A 20,539-nucleotide genomic window follows, 5' to 3' on the forward strand; every position below is an offset into this window, starting at 1 on the left:
TAGTCATACAGTATGCCCTAAACCGAATTTTCACTAGCAAAAGTTTATCAAATTGCCAAAAGTCACTCCACACAGTTTATCGCCTTTGGGCACCCTGAACCCATAAAAAACCATACAAATGCAGTATCCCCCCCCACACTCAGGAGACCCAGAGGAACAAAGTTGGAGGTTAATCTTGGCAGGGATATGTTCCCGCAGCGGGACCTGAGTGGTAGGGGCTCTGCCCCCGAGCACAACCATTTCTTTTGACATACAGTTCTAACTGTAAGTGATCAAGGCAGGGGGTGGGAGACACTGCTTTCATGATTAATGCTTTTGTACCTTGTGTCCTATTAAAAACTAAAAGAGAGTCTATAAAATATGTTTCTGCACAAGGGAGACTGGAAGCCTACCTTGAAAGCCTAATTGCGTGTGAAACTGGTATCCCAACTCATTTTCGCCCTATCATCACGCTAATCTAGCATGGTCTCAGAGGCCTAGTTCTGTCCATTCTTAATGTGATATTGAAAACCACACTGTAGATTGGCAGGCACACAAAAGAACAAGTTACTTACCTTGGGTAACACATTTTCTGGTAGAGACTATCTAGCTGCAGATTTCTTACCTTTGAATTTCCTGGCGTCAGCTGCGAATCCGGAATCTTTTTGCTGAGCAATACCATGCGCGCGCCGTCGGGTGGAGTCGTTCAGATCTGGGTGGAGTCATCTGGGTTCGCGTGGTTTCGTCAGCGCTGTTGGATCTGTCTGTGACATCATGGTTACCTATAAAGGCTCCACCCCGCGTGTGTACGTCAGTTCTTTTCCTTCTGCACCGGTTAAGCGCAGGTCTGGGATAGAGCTACCCTTTGCCTTTTTTGTCAAGCTTTAATTTATTTTTTTACCCTTTTGTCAAAGAATTTTTGTGCGAGGAGCTGTCATCCAGGAAGACTGGGTTCAAGCCACGTGGCGCCATGTTGGTGAGGGACCCCCACCAGATATGTCACTGGTGCCTTGACCGGGACCACGACTTGAAGTCATGCTCTGACGGCTGGGCGCACCTTCTGACCTGTGGTAATATTTTTCCACGGGCCAAGGAAAAAAATGGAGGCTGATAGGAGAATGATACATTAAAATGGTTTGCAGCTGCTGAACTAGCAGAACGACATTGCTGATTTTGTGGTCTCCACCTGAAGTCTCCTTTCTCATGGAAGTAAAAAGAAAATGCCACAGTATCTGCATGTCTGTTCCAGTTGTAACAGTCTTGAAGGTTGATCCACAGAAAATCCCCCAAAACACTAATATTGCTTGTGGAGCCATTTGCCAGGGAAGTCTAGTCCCAGAAGTACACAAAGTCCTTGCTTTGTTTAAAGCACTTCAAGGAGTGATCTGCCTTTTCCATAAATTATCTTTCCCCATCCAAACAGCTTATCCATGATGGCCACCTGGATGTCTTCAAAGAAGTCAGGAGAGCACATCTAGGCATGACTTAGTATTTGCTAGCAGGCAGCCAGCCACTTAGTATTTGTTTGCGGGCGACCAGGCAATCCCAGACTACTGTTCATGAAGACAATGGCAGCCAAATTGGTCACTTTCCAAAGAGCAACAATATATTTCCCATGTGGCATTACCTCAAGGCACCTCAACTACCAGGTTCTCTGGCAAGATGTGGGTAGACAAATTGAACACTGGCTGGAGCTAGCCTATGGAACCACTCGAAACGGTTGTGGACTGCCAGGCTCTAAAAAGGGTTTCCCCTAGTTTTAAGATTCAGCAATGAGCAGGGGCAACTGAAGAACATCTGCAGCTTTACGCATCATAGCAGTGAATGAGCAAACTTATTCTAAAGGAGGACTCAAAGTGTATAGAATGTCCCATTCGTGGGTATGTTTGGGTGCTGGCATCCTGAAGGCCAAGATATAGACAGAATTTCTATAATGTTGATGGAAGATGTAACCCATATCGGTCACCCTCGTTGATGCACTGGAACTCTAAGAGTGACATGGCATCTGAGTTTCAGGCTAAAAGCTTCATCAAGCAGACATCTCACTGGACCTTGGGTACATGTTCCACCAAAGTGCAGATCTTCAAAGGATGACTGGACCTCCAGTGAAATTAGAATATTCTCTCTTAGAAGGGGGCAGGTGGTCCAAAACAGGAAATAAGTCTGCAAGAGGTGCTATCAAAGCTGTAGATGGTGAGGAAATCGGCTTCAGGGTTTAGCAGATCGGTGCCAATGGCAGGGTGGCTAGGCCACCAGGAAGCAGCATCAATGATGGGGTCTAAAGCATCACAGAGGCTAGAGGTGTTGAGGTGGAGGCCAGCACTGATGAATGAGGCATAGAGGGCCTCTCAGCCTCAGAGGTGTGTAGTAAGGACAAGTGGCAGCGACAAAGTAGTCCAACATTGCCTGATGAAAGGTCTCCATTTGAGAGGTGTTGGCAGATCTGGGAACTCTGTTCAAAGCTTGTTTAGGGTAGGAACCAGCACCAAAAAAGACTAAATAAGGTTGCAGGAAGATGCCATCGACTTTCTAACCAGTTCCAAAAGCAGAACCTTTTGCTCAATGAGGAAGAAGACGTGTCCCTTCAATACCTCTTTTTATGTTTTTTTATGGGAAGGCCCTTTGAAGGGCTGCTCCAGATCTCGCGGTTTACCTGAAGGGGAGAGAGGAACCATTTAGGGGTATCGTTAACAGCCTTGGCCAGGCACACCTTGGCCAGGCATACCTTGGCCAGGCATACCTTGGCACTCCACTCTCCTTTGGCCTGCAGATGCATAAAACTACTCAGGGAAGGATCCTGCTCTGGCCCCAAACACCACATGTAAATATCAAGGTGGTTGGAAATGGACACTAGTACCTAGATTTGAACTGTGACACGTTATAAGTTGACATCTGATCTAAGGTCTGCAGACATCACAAAGCCAACATAAGAAACCATCAGAAAAGACAAATTAGGAGCTCTGGTCCTGCATCAGTTAGGTCCAGAAAACTAGGAACTGATGTCAGCATGCCAGGTAGCAAGAATATGTAGGACAATGTTGTCATGTTCAGGGTGTTAAGAGGCATGACTGTGGTCATACATCACCATCTGATATAAATGAGAAGCTATTGCTTGGAGAATATATAAGAATCAGACTGGATATGTGTCAGGTGAGAAATCTGGAGGAAGAAGTATACATCAAAAACACACAAAATATGTCTGACAAAGCCCACATCCGATGTCTGATGCATACCAAGAGATGTGACAAGTTAGCTTTGGTCCTCCTGGTGCACTTGGGACACAAAAGACAGAAAACACCCCTTATTGTCTGCTTTAAGAAAATTCTTGACACAGACACATATCAGAACCTAGTTTACTACCTATTTGGGAACTGTGAAGAAGTAGAACAGGCACTGGCATAAGTAAATGATGGAGGGTGGGGGCTGTAACCGGTACAAAGAAAGAACTGGAATTAAGGTTGATTTAAGAGGATTTGTCTTGGATTGTAGTAAAAGTAGTAGCACCCTAACATCAGGGTTACTTCCCCCACCTCCCACCAAGACAACATTGGAAACGCTCTGGTTGTACAACTAGCCTAAACTTCACACACCGAAAGATTAAGAACACAATTTCATGACAATGGTCCAGCTACTGAGTTCAATATCACTTGACACTCTTAAGAGATTAGCAGCAGGTCTTCAGTGTCTAGAACACAAGGTTCTAAGCAACATTTATCTGAGGAGCTGTAGGACTCAGACATCAGAGAGTCAGTATACATGGCTTCTTTCAACAGGCTAAATCTGGCAATCAAATATCCCCAGAGTTAATGCTTGCAAGGCCTCTAGAGCACAATAGAAAGAAATAGAAGGAAAAGTTACTTAACTGTAATCCTAGTTCTCCTCCAGAGGAAAGAAGAATGAGAGAGGAGACAGAGGGAGAGAGAGAGAAAGAGAAAAAGAGAGAAGGGGGAGGAGAGAGAAGGTGAGGGAAAGGGAGAAAAACTGATGTCCAGAAGAACAAAAAAAAACAATTATCCAGTAATGAAAGATAAGTGTGTGTCAAATTTGTGTAATTTCCTTTTGCATAATTATAGAAAAAGTAAACGAAAACCAAATCATACATTTAGTTCTATATTTTAGTGCAAGATGCGTCCTCGCATCCCAGCACATTATGCTCTAAAAAGATATTGCAAACAAAAATAAAATACACAAATGCTGTGAATAACAGCCACTTATGTTCTATTTGTCCATTTTAGCTGTGCTCCCACATAAGTTTTTTTTTACTCAAACGAACATAATTACATAATGTGGCACAAAAGCATTATTATGAGAATTTGGCACAAACAATGTAAAGTCAAATGCAATGAGTTACACAAGATTACACTGACAAAATAAAAACTTCGTCCAGGCCTACTAAAAAACTAGTAAAATATCACGAAGTAAAAATAGGCATATTCCTGCTTGGGCACAGGCTTTTCAGAGTTTAACATCAAAATTAAAATGCAAACCTATATATTTAAGAAGACAAGCAAAATATATTTTAAAACAGAACGTAAAATGTGGCTGAACAAAATGTGGTGATTTTGCATATAGAAGGTAGAAAGTACCTGCTGTGAAAGAATGGTAACTGCTTCTTTGTGTTTAGCATCTCTTAGGTTTATTCCATTCACGGCTAATATGGCATCTCCGACATGCAGCCCACCACATCGATCAGCAGGCTGACCAGGATGTATTTCTGAGATCAGAATTGGAACACCATGCTCCTTGCCTCCCTGGTGGGAAAAGAAGAAACAAACTAAACTAAAAGTAACAATTAGTGTACATACAATTGTTCAAGGTTACATCTCAGCAACAACACAAAAAAATTTAATGGGTTTCTCAGCTATCTCAAATGCATAATTAATTTAGGCTACGTTTCCGCTGGGGAGTAAATCACAAAATAATGTTGAATAGGAACAATGAAATGAATTTCTTATCTGTATCTCCAGTTCTCCAGCATTGGCATCTTTCATATGTTCACATACTTGAATCATTTTTTATCATCAGGCTGGGAATCCCAGTAATCATAAACAGCAGTAAATCATGTTAGAACAGCCATATGCCTTAACATAGTGTTTATTAAGGAACGCATCCACCTCATTTGAAGCAACCCGAACCTCAGCCAATGAGATGAAGAGCCAGCTCGCTTTCTTACCCTAGAGGCCACCATATTTCATAGCACAAGTGCGAGACTAGTATATAATAAATTAGTTTCTGACCGGGAAGGAGGGAGGGTCGCAGAAGAATATATGAAATATACCAAGGCTAGAGAAATGGAGTTACAGGTAACTAATCTCTTTTCTAGCATTGGATTTTTCATAAATTCACATTCTTGAATCAGAAAAGTAAGCAATACATACAGATTATAAAAACTGTTGAGAAAGCAGGAAACAGGCTCACTTTAACTGAAACAAGTTAGGGAGGACTGCCCGCCCACAGCTGAGTCTGCCTCTGCATTCACCTAAAGGCAGTAGTGCTTTGTGAACGTGTGCCTGCTCCTCCAAGTAGCTGCAGAGCAGATGTCTTGCAAGTGTGCACTAGTACAGAGCTCAGTAATTGTAGTTGTGATCCTGCTGTAATGAGTACGGAGTGGATGCTTGGCTCTGCTGTGGCAGAAGGTGATGTAGGCTGACAGCCAACATGCTATGCCCTGTCTGGATAGGGATCAACCCCTCTCTGGTTGCCCAAAAGACACAAACAGGTGGTCTCTTGAATGGATGCACTTTGTTTCGTCTAGATAGACTCTAATGCAGAGGTCTTTAAGGGGGCCTCAAGTGATTCCAGGGGGAGCCGCTAGACTCTGGCCAAAAGAAGCATTATACAGATAACAGGCCTTTGTTTTAAGCAGAGGCATGTTATTGCATTTTTAAAAAGGTAACAGTACCTAACTGCAATGTTTAAATAGGTCTAGACATATTTAAACATTGCCATCTTTATAAAATAATTGTGAAACATTCTGAGGGGGGGGGAATGATTTTTATTTTTTCAACTGGGGCATTAAAAAGTTTGGCGAGAAAGAAGAATGAGAGAGAAGGAGACAGAGAGAGAGAAAAAAAGAAAAAGAGAGGGGGAGGAGAGAGAAGGAGAGGGAAAGGGAGAGAAACTGATGTCCAGAAGCATCTGTGTCTAAAGAGTGCAATGTTCTTTCTGCTGATGTTGGATTTGGGAAGAATGAGCACAGTAAGATAGGGTCATTCAGATGAAAGTTGATAGGAGCTTTGGGTATGATTTAATGGTTGGGGTGCAAGATGACTTTGTCCCTTGTGAATCGGAGAAAGCGTTATTTGACAGTGAACGCCTGCATTACCCCTTCCCTTTCTTGCTGATGTAAGCGCTAGAAGAAGTGCTGTCTTCCAAGAGATGAACTTTAGGTGTTGCTTGGGGATCGTTCGAAGGGAGACCAAATCAGCTGAGCCAGGGCAGTGTTAATTTCCCACGATACTGGAGGGTGCTGTACAGGTGGAAATGCTTTAAACAGTCCTTCCATAAATTATCTTATGATTCTTTGAAAGAATAGAGTTGATGAGGTGTCTTATGTTCATCTAAATCTTCATTGTCCAGCATAATGAACTTGTACTGTTGGGTACTTCAGACATCTCTTGGCTAGGTCCAACAAGTATGGGAATATATGGTGAGGTTTTTATATAGAATGGATGAAAACCTTTGGTTCTGCTACAGACACAAAAAAGCTTCCACTGGCTGGAGTTTTATACCCATAAGGTTGTTTGTGCTCTTACCTGCACCAGAATGTTCTTAGATTCTGGGCCAGATATAGGTAGCATTTTGCATGGTGCAAACTGCGAAAATCGCAGTTTGCACCATGCAAAATGCGCATTGTGATGATCATTCCCATTTTGCGAGTCGGTACCGACTCGCAAAATGGGAATGCTACTCATAAATATGAAGGGGTGTCCCCTTCCTATTTGCGACTCGCACTGCGATGCTAAATTGCTTTGTGACCGCGAACGCGGTCGCAAAGCAATTCACAGTTACCACCAGTGTCACACTGGTGGTAACCCATTCGCAAAAGGGAAGGGGTCCCCATGGGACCCGTTCCCCCTTGTGAATGGCCCTAAAAACATTCTAAAATGGTTAATATTTAAAATGGTTTCGTAATTTTTTTGTATTGCAACTCGTTTTCCTTTAAAGGAAAACGGACTGCAATACAAAAAAAAAAACTGCTTTATTTAAAAAGCAGTCACAGACATGGAGGTCTGCTGTCTCCAGCAGGCCACCATCCCTGTGAGTGCAGGGAATCGCTATGGGGTCGCAAAATGCGACCCACCTCATTAACATTAATGAGGTGGGTCTTTGCGACCCAATAGCGATTCGCAGACGGTGTCTGAGACACCATTCTGAATCCGAATTTGCGATTCAGAAATTGCGAGTTGCTCCGACTTGCAATTTCCGAATCGCAAATTCGGACATTGCTACTTCTGGCCCTCTGTCGGCAAATTCAAGTGATCAAACTCTTAGTGGTCATGCACCACGTTGTCAGGTTTAACAACTTGGGGTCGTGATGTGGTATATCTCCATGATGCCTGTAAAAGTCTTGAGTGTAGCTTCAGCAATATAAATGAATGCACAGATTGTTCCAGAAGCTTGCTGTACCTGTACGTGCGTGGTCGTGCCAGAGCAATGAGGATCATGCAAGGATCAGGCTACAGTGATCTGGCTTCACCTTCCTCAATACCCTTTGGATCAGAGGAAAGGCGTATGCAAAAATGTTGGCCCATCTAATCAAAAGGGCTTTGCCTGTAGTCCATGGTAACCAAAATCTGCTGGCATATCACTGTCATTTTCTGCTATAAAGGGTTGCAAACAAATCCGGCATGGGCTGTCTGCACTTTTGAAAGATGTAGTTGACTTGTGCCAGGTGAAGTTCCTACTTGTGGAAGTCTGACAGTAGCAGATTGAGTGTGTCTGCTTGATCGTTGTGGTGCCCTTGTAGAAGTTACCCTACAATTATGACTTCATGAGAAATGGCTTAATATCTTAGCTGTATTGCCTCTTTTGAAAGAGGTAGGTACAGTATTCCTCCCAGCTTGGCTATATTAAACATTGTCTGTCCTGATGAGCACTGCTTGACCTACCAAGTCTTAGGATGCCTGCTTCTATGCCCAGTCTTATGGCTTTGACATATAAAACCTTGATATAGAAAAAAAATTCTGCATATGACCAAAGGCCTCTGGTCGTCAGGTCCTGCAAGTGAGCACTGCAGATGCCCATGGACGATCCGTTGTAGACATTATTCTATCTGATAAAGGTTGGAAAGAAAGACCTGCTTTGAGATTCACAGGGGATCTTTACAACAGTGTTTACTTTATTATGTCGTCCCGTGAGCTCTCTTTTTGTTTGATTGTGTATCCAGTTCTTGTTGGGCAGGTCTTATTCTGAGTCTGCAAAAGGGCATAAGATCTTTGCAGGATAGCAACAGGCTTAGCAAACATTTGTAGTGCCTAACAATGACTGATTGCTTGGTAGACAGATTCTTTGCCACAGCCTTCAGCTTCACCACTCTTTCAGGCAGTTGCAATTGCATGTCTAGCAATGCTTCCATGAACTGAATATTCATGTGTGGTTCCAAATAAGACTGCTCGGTATTCAATCAACCAATCAGGATTTATAAAGTGCGGGTAATCAACCGATAGGTTATGCAGGCACTTGCAGGTCCCGGAGGCTTATTCGGACAGCGAGGTCTTGAGGGCCATTCGGAATTCCAGAAGTGAGGTGATGGTTCAGAGGTATGAAGGGAGGCTGTCCACGTTTTTGCTGCAATGTGAGAGAAGGAGTGTCCTCCACTATATGTATGTGTAAAAGGGAGCTAGACCATAGTCTTCTCAAAGGTTAGTGGGAGTACAGGCGGTGATTAATGTACATGGGTATTCAGAGTAAGATCCAACTTGTGAAAGAGACTAATGAAGGTGGCCGAAGAAGCCACTGCACCTTCCCTTGATGGAGTTTTGATGAGCCAGTCATCTAGGTATGGTACACTTGGTGACCTAGTAATCCGCAGAAAGGAGCAACCTGGCGCAGGCACTTTGCAAAGATCCGTGGCTCTGATCTGAACCTGAATGGAACCGCCTTCAATTATTAGTGCTGCACCACCACTGCAAAGCAGCATTATTTTCTGTGCTTCCAGTCTACTGGGATGTCAATACATGCATCCTGAAGATCCAGGGACGATAGCATGAGGAGGACTTCTTGGAGCTCTATTATGAGGAAAGTCGGTTTTCTGAGGTCCAAGATAGGTATCCATTAGACTGCTTTCTTCTTTATTGGAAAGAATCTGGAAAAAAAATCCCCGAATCTTTTGGGCCTTTGGGGCTGCTTAAGTAGGAGAAAGATAATTTCCTTTTGCAGCTTCCTCAAATGAAGATTATGCTCCTTTCTGGGCGGCAGATTGCTGGATTCTGAACAAAGTCCAAGGTATGAGCAGAGCATACGATCTGCCTTCCCCAACTGTCTGTTGTCATGGACTCCAATGAGGAGGCAAAAAGGGAAATTCTCCCCCATTTGTTGAAGTGTGGATGTTGGGGAGCGAGAGGTTGGGTGGGAATAGGGATGAGAGATGTTAAGCTATTTTTTTGTTGTCTAGGGAGCACGACGGCAAGGTGTTCCTTTTTCGCACAAAAGATCTGCCATACCCTTGCCAGTGGTTACGTTGGGCATATAACCTGGGTCATGTTTTGGTTGATTTGAAGGGTAGTATGGCCCTTGACCCCAATATTGTTTGAAACCATCTCTATAAGTCAAAGATCTTCTTGAGCCACAAAAAGGCTTAAAACCAGAAAAATGATATTAGAGAGATCCCAGAGATTTTGCTTTTTCTGTTTTAACATTCTGTAAGGCATCGTCAACATGCTTACCAAAGAGGGCGATTCCATCAAACTGCAAGCCTAAAATTTTTGCTTGGACTTCCAGGTGGACGTTAGTTGATTGCAGTCAACCTTGCCTTCTTAAAACAGCTGCTCCTGCCAATTGGTGAAAGCCTCTGTAGGAAACATCAAGTGCCACACCAATGACGGCTGCTAAAGTTGTTGCTCCCTCTTTGGCATGAGCTCTAGTCATGTCCCTCTTATCCTCCAGTATGATGTAACTTATTGGCGAGATGTCATGCCGCATCTGGCTATCATAATTGCCTAGAATTTCTAAGGCATTGTCTGCCTTGCCTGATGTCGCCACCAAGCACACAACTGCAGTGGAAGGCGTGATGGATTCTATCACCTACACTGAGCCACATATACTATAACAGTGTGGCTTTGGGTGACTTTTAAGCACCACAGCTGACACCTTGGCTTCTGTTTTCATCAACTTAGACCTTCTGACCAAGCAAAGTCTATTATAGGTATGGACTTGATCGCTTTACGTGGCTGCTCCTTGAAATCATTTTGTAAGCACTGATACTTCACCAAAGTCAATGGAAATAAAAAATACAAAATTAAGAAATTCACAAGTTAAGGGGTTTTTATGATTCAGAAATGGTTATAACTTACGGGTAATTAAGGTATTTTTAGGGCTCAGAGATGGGTAAAGTGAAAGGCTAGTAACAAGTTTGTAGGATGTTGAGATGGGTAAAGTTTAAGGGTAGGAAGGTGTTCAGGGATGGCAGGATATAGGGGAAGTAAGAGGTTTTTCAAGATTAGGAATGGGTAGAGTTTAGGGGTATTAAGGGTTTTAAGGATACAGGGGTAGGTAATGTAAAATGATTTTATATTAAATAAAATAAATATTAATTAAAATTACATTTTAAATACAATGCTTATTTAAAAAAAAAAAAACTTTTTAAAATTGAAAGTGTGTTTTCTTTATTTTTACAAATATTATTAACCAATTTATTTGCGATACAAAGGTTGTCTCAATATAGCATATCACAATCTAAAGGTATGTAAATATAATGGCTTTCAATATAATAGTTTTGGCATGGCGAGTGGGGTTATGGGAGTACATACTATCCCTGCCCTTTGGCAAAACAGAGGCAGTTACATTCACAATCCCTTCCCCTCATTTTTGAGCAAGGCTGTGGGAAACAGGGAACATAATTCCCCTGCCCTTCTGCAAAGTAGAATTAATCATTAAAAAGCAGCATCTCCATCAACTTTGGCCATGGATGGGGTAAGATGCCTCTACTGTCCACCCACATTACCTGGGTGACAGATTTATATTAAACCCAAACACATGGTCTTATTTCTATTTTTTTAATCTCTCTCAATGTAGAATATTTGTAAACAGAGACTGCAGAGGTTTGGGAGTACAAATGGAGGACGGAGGAATTATGGGGCCACATAAAATAGGGGAGGAAGGAGCCAATAGAAAGACAGGTGAGGCAGGGAAGGACATACACTGGCTCTATGCACTCGGCCGACACAGAGCTGGGTTAATTAATATAGACCGGCTACAAGGGTGATGACAGTGAGTCAATAAAGGTGGTACAGAAGTATGAGTACCATGGATTCCAGTGCTATTCACCCTTTACTTAAACTTCTATGGATTCCCATTACCCTCCAGGAAGGCCTACTGTTTCTTGAAGCAATTCAATTTTGGAACCACTTTCAAAACATGTGCATTACTTTGTAAAACAATTCACCCCAAAAAACGACTTCATACACCCATGATAGCATCAACATAACTGAAAATAGTGAGAAGGCTATTTAATCGCACAGAGAATTTATTTCTTACAAGAGATGTGGATGCACTTTATACAAACATTCCTTGGGATACAACATTAGAAATTATTGAACATTATCTGGATAAAAGGGAAAGACCGCAAACAGTGCTAAAGACTTCATTTTAAAGTTAGCCATGATAAGCCTGATCTGCAATTAAAAGGAACAGCAATGAGTTTGCGCATTTGCTCCAAAATGGATATTCTCTTGACAGAGGAATAAGAGAAGAAATTGATTTATAATAACAATCCATATATATAATACATATTATTCTGGATCAGATATACTGACAATATATTCCTAATTTGGAATGGTACAGATGAGCAAGTGTAAGACTTCCATCCATGAATGGCTGAATGAACGCTCAAGACATATGCATAAAACATTTATTTGCCACCATAAAAAAATCTGTTTATTGGATTTAAAAAAAATCAGGGCCATAGATGACACTTTTTTCATCAATACAAAAACAACATTTAGAAACTGCATGTCTAAAGACTATTTCTTTAAACATGCAAAAACACCTGAGACTAAAATATCAGCAAGAGGATATTCCAAAAGACTACCAAAAAGGTAATTGGTATGTGCCTGGAATACAACAAAGGAAACATTATTAATGCTGAGAGATAATAAGGAAAACACTGATATAGGTTATGTAGCCACTTACAGGAGAACCACAATTACACATTTGAAAAGATCATCGACAGACACTGGAAGATCACTGAAGTATTAACTGGTATGAGTGGAAGAAAACAACTTTTGTACTAAGAAGTAACAGGAACGTAGAGTTGTGGCAGGACGTTTGGGGAATGTTACAACAGAGTAAAGTCATAGATGCTCATTGACTCATTAGAATGCTGGTTTAATTACCTTGCAAACGTCAAAGACAAAAGTTCAGAGGCAGAAGTGTCAACCCAAACTTCTGACCTGGTGGGGATGGCTACGTGGGCACACCAGAAATGTGGACACCTGGGAGAAAAAGCCACTTACAGGTGGGCAGAGATTAAAGGGATGCACATTCCCCTAGATTTGACAAAAACTGTACTTTTGCAATGTCCTATTTGTCAGCACACAGAGATCTGTCCTGCAAACAGTCAAAGGTCAGTTGGGGAGAGAAACGTTACCAGGACAGATATGGCAAATTGATTACATTGGACCACTACCGATTAGTCAGGGGTGTCAATATGCCTGCACCGTAGTGGCAACTTATTCTGGATACTTGATTGCTGTCCCTTGCTAACGTGCTACTCGGCACAATACCAGAACTCTGGACTTGTTAATGTTATACTATGGAGTACCACTCCAGATCCAGAGTGACACTAAGTCACACTTCAAAGGCAAATTGGTACAGGACTACTGTTCTCAGCACAATATTGAGTGGATATATCATATTCCTTATTATCCACAGGTCTCAGGACTGATTGAGAGAATTAATGGTTTACTGAAAGCTCAATTGCGAAAATTATCTGATGGAACTTTGAAAAACTGGAGAGAGCATTTAATGAAGCCCTCCAGATTCTGAACAATAGACCATTAACAAATGCTGAAACACCTTTGATGCGAATGTTAACTCCAGCTTTGCAAATACAACCACTTGTGGCCACCAATACCACTGCATACTGGGAAATACAACCTGGAGTGTTAGCTCCTTACAGAGCCACACCTGAATCTGCAGGTCTTGACTTATATGCTTCACAAGCTTACAGACTAAAACCCCTAGACATGGCATTGTGTGAAACAGGTGTTGGAATACAGATTCTGCCAGAGCTTTTTGGATTGATTGCTCCCAGATCTGTGTTGGCCCTTAAAAGTATTCAGGTTTTAGGGGGAGTGATTACCAAGGAGAAATGAAAGTTATTCTGTTAAATAGTAGAGAAGTTGACATATTCATTCAAATTGGAGACCGAATTGCCAAACTTGTCATAAGTGTAGTGTATGGATGTTTGGTAAGGAAGGGGACTGCCCCAACCCTTCTGACAATGCAAGGAAAGGGAAGTTCAGCAGATAAAACCCTCAGTGCTAGGGGGTGGGTTGAATCCGCAAATGGCCCTCCAGAATCTGCAGAACTTAAAGCAAATAACGCCCTGCTGAATATAAAACAAGGAAAGGAAAAATGAGAGCACATTTCAGATGACAAATGTTATTTGCAAGAAAAGTCATATCTGTTTCTTTTGCAGATCTTACTACAACTTGCCACTGACCATGAGTATGCTTCGGGCATTTGCATGTGGGGTCGGGGGAGGGACCGCACACCCAACCTGAACCTGATTGTTAACCTTTGTGCAATGCTCCTGCTGCTTTTAAAGTACAAAACCTATGGAGCCATTTAGCGCTAATTGTGCTTCACTGATTCAAGATCTACATGGGAACAATACAGAGTACCATGGATGTTCTGTCAACTTGTTTGATTACATTCTTCCACTGGAACTAACCCATGGCTTTTTATCATCTGATGACTGCTGCCAGTCTCATTAAGCAAAACTGCCAGTTGGCTGGCTGTTTTTCGGGTGGAAACCTGACTTTCACTTACATTCCAGCAAACCTTTCAGGTGGACCGTGGACCTTTTCATGATTATAACTCATGATGTTTTCATCTCATTTTACACTAACTTGCTATCCTAAAGACACTATTCAATCAGTTATCATCCCAATCAGAATATATAAGCTTCAGTCCTTTAATTCTACGAGTGTCTGGTTTGACTGTTGTAGGAGGCTGGACTGGCTTGTAGTGAGTACCAAGGGGTACTTGCACCTTGCACCAGGCCCAGTTATCCCTTATTAGTGTATAGGGTGTCTAGCAGCTTAGGCTGATAGATAATGGTAGCTTAGCAAAGCAGCTCAGGCTGAACTAGGAGACGTGTGAAGCTACCACAGTACCACTTAGTGTCATATGCACAATATCATAAGAAAACACAATACACAGTTATACTAAAAATAAAGGTACTTTATTTTTATGACAATATGCCAAAGTATCTTAGAGTGTACCCTCAGTGAGAGGATAGGAAATATACACAAGATATATATACACAATAGCAAAAATATGCAGTATAGTCTTAGAAAACAGTGCAAACAATGTATAGTTACAATAGGATGCAATGGGGAAACATAGGGATAGGGGCAACACAAACCATATACTCCAAAAGTGGAATGCGAACCACGAATGGACCCCAAACCTATGTGACCTTGTAGAGGGTCGCTGGGACTATTAGAAAATAGTGAGAGTTAGAAAAATAACCCTCCCCAAGACCCTGAAAAGTGAGTGCAAAGTGCACCAAAGTTCCCCTAAGGACAAAAGAGTCGTGTTAGAGGAATAATGCAGGAAAGACACAAACCAGCAATGCAACAACTGTGGATTTCCAATCTAGGGTACCTGTGGAACAAGGGGACCAAGTCCAAAAGTCACAAGCAAGTCGGAGATGGGCAGATGCCCAGGAAATGCCAGCTGCGGGTGCAAAGAAGCTTCGACTGGACAGAAGAAGCTGAGGTTTCTGCAGGAACGAAAAGGGCTAGAGACTTCCCCTTTGGTGGACGGATCCCCCTCGCCTTGGAGAGTCGTGCAGAAGTGTTTTCCCGCCGGAAAGACGCCAACAAGCCTTGCTACACGCGAATCGTGCGTTTGGCGTTTTTGGACGCTGCTGGGGCCCAGGAGGGACCAGGAGGTCGCAAATTGGACCTGCAGAGAGAGGGGACGTCGAGCAAGACAAAGAGCCCTCACTGAAGCAGGTAGCACCCGGAGAAGTGCCAGAAACAGGCACTACGAGGATGCGTGAAACGGTGCTCGCCGAAGTTGCACAAAGGAGTCCCACGTCGCCGGAGACCAACTTAAAAAGTCGTGCAATGCAGGTTAGAGTGCCGTGGACCCAGGCTTGGCTGTGCACAAAGGATTTCCGCCGGAAGTGCACAGGGGCCGGAGCAGCTGCAAAGTCGCGGTTCCCAGCAATGCAGCCCAGCGAGGTGAGGCAAGGACTTACCTCCACCAAACTTGGGCTGAAGAGTCACTGGACTGTGGGGGTCACTTGGACAGCGTCGCTGGATTCGAGGGACCTCGCTCGTCGTGCTGAGAGGAGACCCAAGGGACCGGTAATGCAGCTTTTTGGTGCCTGCGGTTGCAGGGGGAAGATTCCGTCGACCCACGGGAGATTTCTTCGGAGCTTCTGGTGCAGAGAGGAGGCAGACTACCCCCACAGCATGCACAAGCAGGAAAACAGTCGAGAAGGCGGCAGGATCAGCGTTATAGAGTTGCAGTAGTCGTCTTTGCTACTATGTTGCAGGGTTGCAGGCTTCCAGCGCGGTCAGCGGTCGTTTCCTTATCAGAAGGTGAAGAGAGAGATGCAGAGGAACTCGGCTGAGCTCATGCATTCGTTATCTAAAGTTTCCCCAGAGACAGAGACCCTAAATAGCCAGAAAAGAGGGTTTGGCTACCTAGGAGAGAGGAAAGGCTACTAACACCTGAAGGAGCCTATCAGCAGGAGTCTCTGACGTCACCTGGTGGCACTGGCCACTCAGAGCAGTCCAGTGTGCCAGCAGCACCTCTGTTTCCAAGATGGCAGAGGTCTGGAGCACACTGGAGGAGCTCTGGACACCTCCCAGGGGAGGTGCAGGTCAGGGGAGTGGTCACTCCCCTTTCCTTTGTCCAGTTTCGCGCCAGAGCAGGGGCTAAGGGGTCCCTGAACCGGTGTAGACTGGCTTATGCAGAATTGGGCACCTCTGTGCCCAACAAAGCATTTCCAGAGGCTGGGGGAGGCTACTCCTCCCCTGCCTTCACACCATTTTCCAAAGGGAGAGGGTGTCACACCCTCTCTCAGAGGAAGTTCTTTGTTCTGCCATCCTGGGCCAGGCCTGGCTGGACCCCAGGAGGGCAGCTGCCTGTCTGAGGGGTTGGCAGCAGCAGCAGCTGCAGTGAAACCCCAGGAAGGGCAGTCTGGCAGTACCAGGGTCTGTGCTACAGACCACTGGGATCATGGAATTGTACCAACAATGCCAGGATGGCATAGAGGGGGCAATTCCATGATCATAGACATGTTACATGGCCATATTCGGAGTTACCATGGTGAAGCTACATATAGGTAGTGACCTATATGTAGTGCACGCGTGTAATGGTGTCCCCGCACTCACAAAGTTCAGTGAATTGGCTCTGAACAATGTGGGGGCACCTTGGCTAGTGCCAGGGTGCCCTCACACTAAGTAACTTTGCACCTAACCTTTACCAGGTAAAGGTTAGACATATAGGTGACTTATAAGTTACTTAAGTGCAGTGTAAAAATGGCTGTGAAATAACGTGGACGTTATTTCACTCAGGCTGCAGTGGCAGGCCTGTGTAAGAATTGTCAGAGCTCCCTATGGGTGGCAAAAGAAATGCTGCAGCCCATAGGGATCTCCTGGAACCCCAATACCCTGGGTACCTCAGTACCATATACTAGGGAATTATAAGGGTGTTCCAGTAAGCCAATGTAAATTGGTAAAAATGGTCACTAGCCTGTCAGTGACAATTTGGAAAGAAATGAGAGAGCATAACCACTGAGGTTCTGATTAGCAGAGCCTCAGTGAGACAGTTAGTCACTACACAGGTAACACATTCAGGCACACTTATGAGCACTGGGGCCCTGGGTTACCAGGGTCCCAGTGACACATACAACTAAAACAACATATATACAGTGAAAAATGGGGGTAACATGCCAGGCAAGATGGTACTTTCCTACAACTGTTTAGAAGATCACTATGTTATCAACTCCCATTGCTTTACAGCGATTGCTTTTATTATTGCATTATGTTGCTGTATACAATGCAAACCTGATTTGCCTATGATGTTTTCTTTTTATTTTAAATAAGAGAAATGTACAGAAAGTCATTGGTCAGAGTGTGGAGATGTAATGAAAATAGATGTTTTTGACCACTGACTTTGTGTTGCACCACTTTGCATATTATTTGTTCAGTGTTCACCAGTTGCAGATTACATTTTGTATTCAGTTTAGATGCCTATTGCCTTTTTTGTGGTGTTAGACGTTGCAGTTAAGACATTGCAGTTGAGCTGTGTTTTTCCACATGGTAAACTAAGCTTGTTTCTTCCTCACCGAACACGAACAGTTCATGATAAGAGAGCACATATTTTTTGTTTTCTTCAGTGCAGGGAACAGGTCGGCCTTGGAAGGAGAGCCTTAAAAGGCTGGCCAGTTTTCATTGTTTGTCTTCCAACTCTGACCTACAGTAGCCAGCATTTTTTAATATTTCCATCTGAGAGGGGGGGGTGCCTTCTAGAAGGCTCTTTCTATGGTTGTTTAAGCTAGAAAAGAGGTGGCCCTGCTCAGTAGCGAGGGAATTTCCGAGACCTCGTCAGGATTGGACATCAAATGCCTGACACTTGTCCCGTGAGGGTGGACATCTCTTTCTCGCAGTTGAATGGGGTCATCTTCTTGCTGGCATGAGAAAGACGAAGAGCTTGGCAGGCCCTACAGTGATCAATTTGTCTTTATTCTTTGCTTTGCAATTATGCTATAATATAATATAATCACATATATTTGCTACTAATCTCTTTTTAGGAACCTCGTGGTGACGTAATAATAAATGTCTTCTTTGAACTAAGAAGTGCATTCCAGAGATTTTTGTCAGCTCGGATATTAGTGAAAGCAAAACACCACCATTAATAGGACACCATAGATATGGTTCCTGTGCCATCTGAACAAATAATACCTAGATCCGAATTAATGTGCAACAACAAAAAGGAGATTCTTAAAATAAATTCAAACTTCAATACAAGGAATGGGGTGTTCATATTATTCTGCCCAGGTAATTTGAATGATGTGGGGAAAATGAATCAACAAATCAAAAAATTGATTTATCAGCACTTACAGAAAAGGAGGCACACGGAAATGACCATAGACTGAGTGTACCAGAGACTGTAAAACACAGGAAAGAGGTTGTTCATCTTAGAGAATTAAACTCCAAAGGGAATCCAAAAAGATTCAAAGCCTCCATAAAGCTGAGAACAGACTAAACAAAATGTCTGAACTACAGCATGTAGTGTAGACACACAACTCAAAGTAACCGCAACAAAGGACAACGGACATTCTCTTGATCCCATAGAGCAAGCTCGTAGGTACAGAATACCACATGAAGAAATATTAACCACTGAATCCAGTATTTTTAAGGAAATGTTACATAACGGTAAGAAGAGCGAGAGTCAATTTCTTTTTCAGGTCACAAATATATATCTGCAACAGGGACTAAGCCTCTTCTTTTCTGATAAATATAATGGCTTGGACAATTGAACAATCTATCATGTGTTGATGAATGCTTTCAATGCCTAAAAGAATGAAAAAATATGCTTGTGCATGTAACAGTTTTATCACATTGACACTGATGTGGCACAAACAGGATGTAAATTGTGTGTTGCATTTATTGGTATTCTTCGACTACCATATTCCAGTTACAACTAAAGCATTTGATGAAAGGGCTCAATTGATCTATTTTAATTTATCAGAAAATGTTACTGAGTACTACTGACAAAAGTTGCATGTTCAAGTGCCATTGTTAATGTGAGTAAACCAAAACATAATTACGGCCTAGTGGGAGCATTTCTACACTCAACAACAAATACCTATAAAACCAACATCAAATAGCCATGTAGTCACTATCTTACACCGACATGTCATTATACACTGATCCATCTACCTTCATGCAGACAAACAACAATAGTACATGCTCAACACATGATATACCAAAACAATGTTCATCATACACCCACAGTCCTCTTTTTCAAATGCTCTACAGCATGACTGCATTACAGTCACAGAATCATACATCCTTTTACTGACTTACAAACATAAACCAACGATTCACTCACAAAAATAGGACTTTGTAAGCTTACTCGAGGAATAACAGAAGTGACAAATCTACTATCAATAACTGACAAAGCCACATTTATACAACAAAACAATTACCATCATACATCAAAACACACCATTAAAGACTCACACATTAACCAACTTGCACTTGGACCAACATCATTATATACCAAAATGCCAATCATTATTCACCCACACAGCCACCAATTAAAAATACTCTACAATGCACTCAACAACTGAGTCACTCCATTGAGGACAATTTCACACACCTTTCTTTAGTTTACTTTATTCGGTGCAAAAAGACCATAAAAGACATAAATAAATAAATAACATACAGAATTTCACAGTCATAAAATTTCTAAAAACATTGTTAATACATTTTCCGAACACCAAAAGCAGCATGTATAAAGTTTAGCACAGCCAGAATTATGTCCATATTTCCCAGATCATGTAAGTGGGAGTAAGCAAGTTGGGTAGTTCTAATGCTGTTAGACTGGAATAGCGGACGTAAAAACCTTTTTCTTGGAACGGTATATAAAGTGCAGAAAAGCATAAAATGTAATGTACTTTGAGATGTCTTTCCATCGCAGCAACAGGGAGGGAGGATCTTAAACCAGGTTCCAGCAACTGGGAATGCTGCCAGATAATGTAAGGTGTTTAGACGTAGTCTTGTGAGTAAAAACCTTTGTCGCTCATGATTAATGATGGTCAAGTACAACTTTGGTTGAGGTTGTTGTGTCTCATAGCTTGTCCGTTGACTCATTAAACTAGAGGCTGGGTCCATATCCTGATTTTTCTGCCAGAATATGTCTTTAACCTTCTTAATGTCCTGTCTTGTTAAAGTATCTGGTTTAAGAAAAAAATCTCCTAGTCCTAATGATAGGAGAGAAAGATAAACATATCTAAGCCAGGGTATATCTAGAAATTGTGATATATCACGTATATTAGGGACTCCTTTAGATTCTAAGGGGGACTGTGAGAGTACATTTGTCTCCAGAGGATCTTGCGAGGGTGGCTCAATTAGTGATTGTCAAT

At 42.6% G+C, this 20,539-nt stretch overlaps 1 protein-coding gene across 1 annotated transcript in view; it reads right to left on the minus strand.

The window, feature by feature from the left end:
* The window catches only part of GOPC (golgi associated PDZ and coiled-coil motif containing), a 166,631-nt gene that overhangs the window by 33,685 nt on the left and 112,407 nt on the right, over positions 1-20,539 (minus strand). The window contains exon 6 of the mRNA XM_069235369.1: positions 4,566-4,730. Within this exon, the coding sequence (XP_069091470.1) occupies positions 4,566-4,730 (165 nt within the window). The remainder of the gene's footprint in view (positions 1-4,565; positions 4,731-20,539) is intronic.

This window comes from Pleurodeles waltl, chromosome 5 (assembly GCF_031143425.1).
Source record: "Pleurodeles waltl isolate 20211129_DDA chromosome 5, aPleWal1.hap1.20221129, whole genome shotgun sequence".
Classification (NCBI taxonomy): domain Eukaryota; kingdom Metazoa; phylum Chordata; class Amphibia; order Caudata; family Salamandridae; genus Pleurodeles; species Pleurodeles waltl.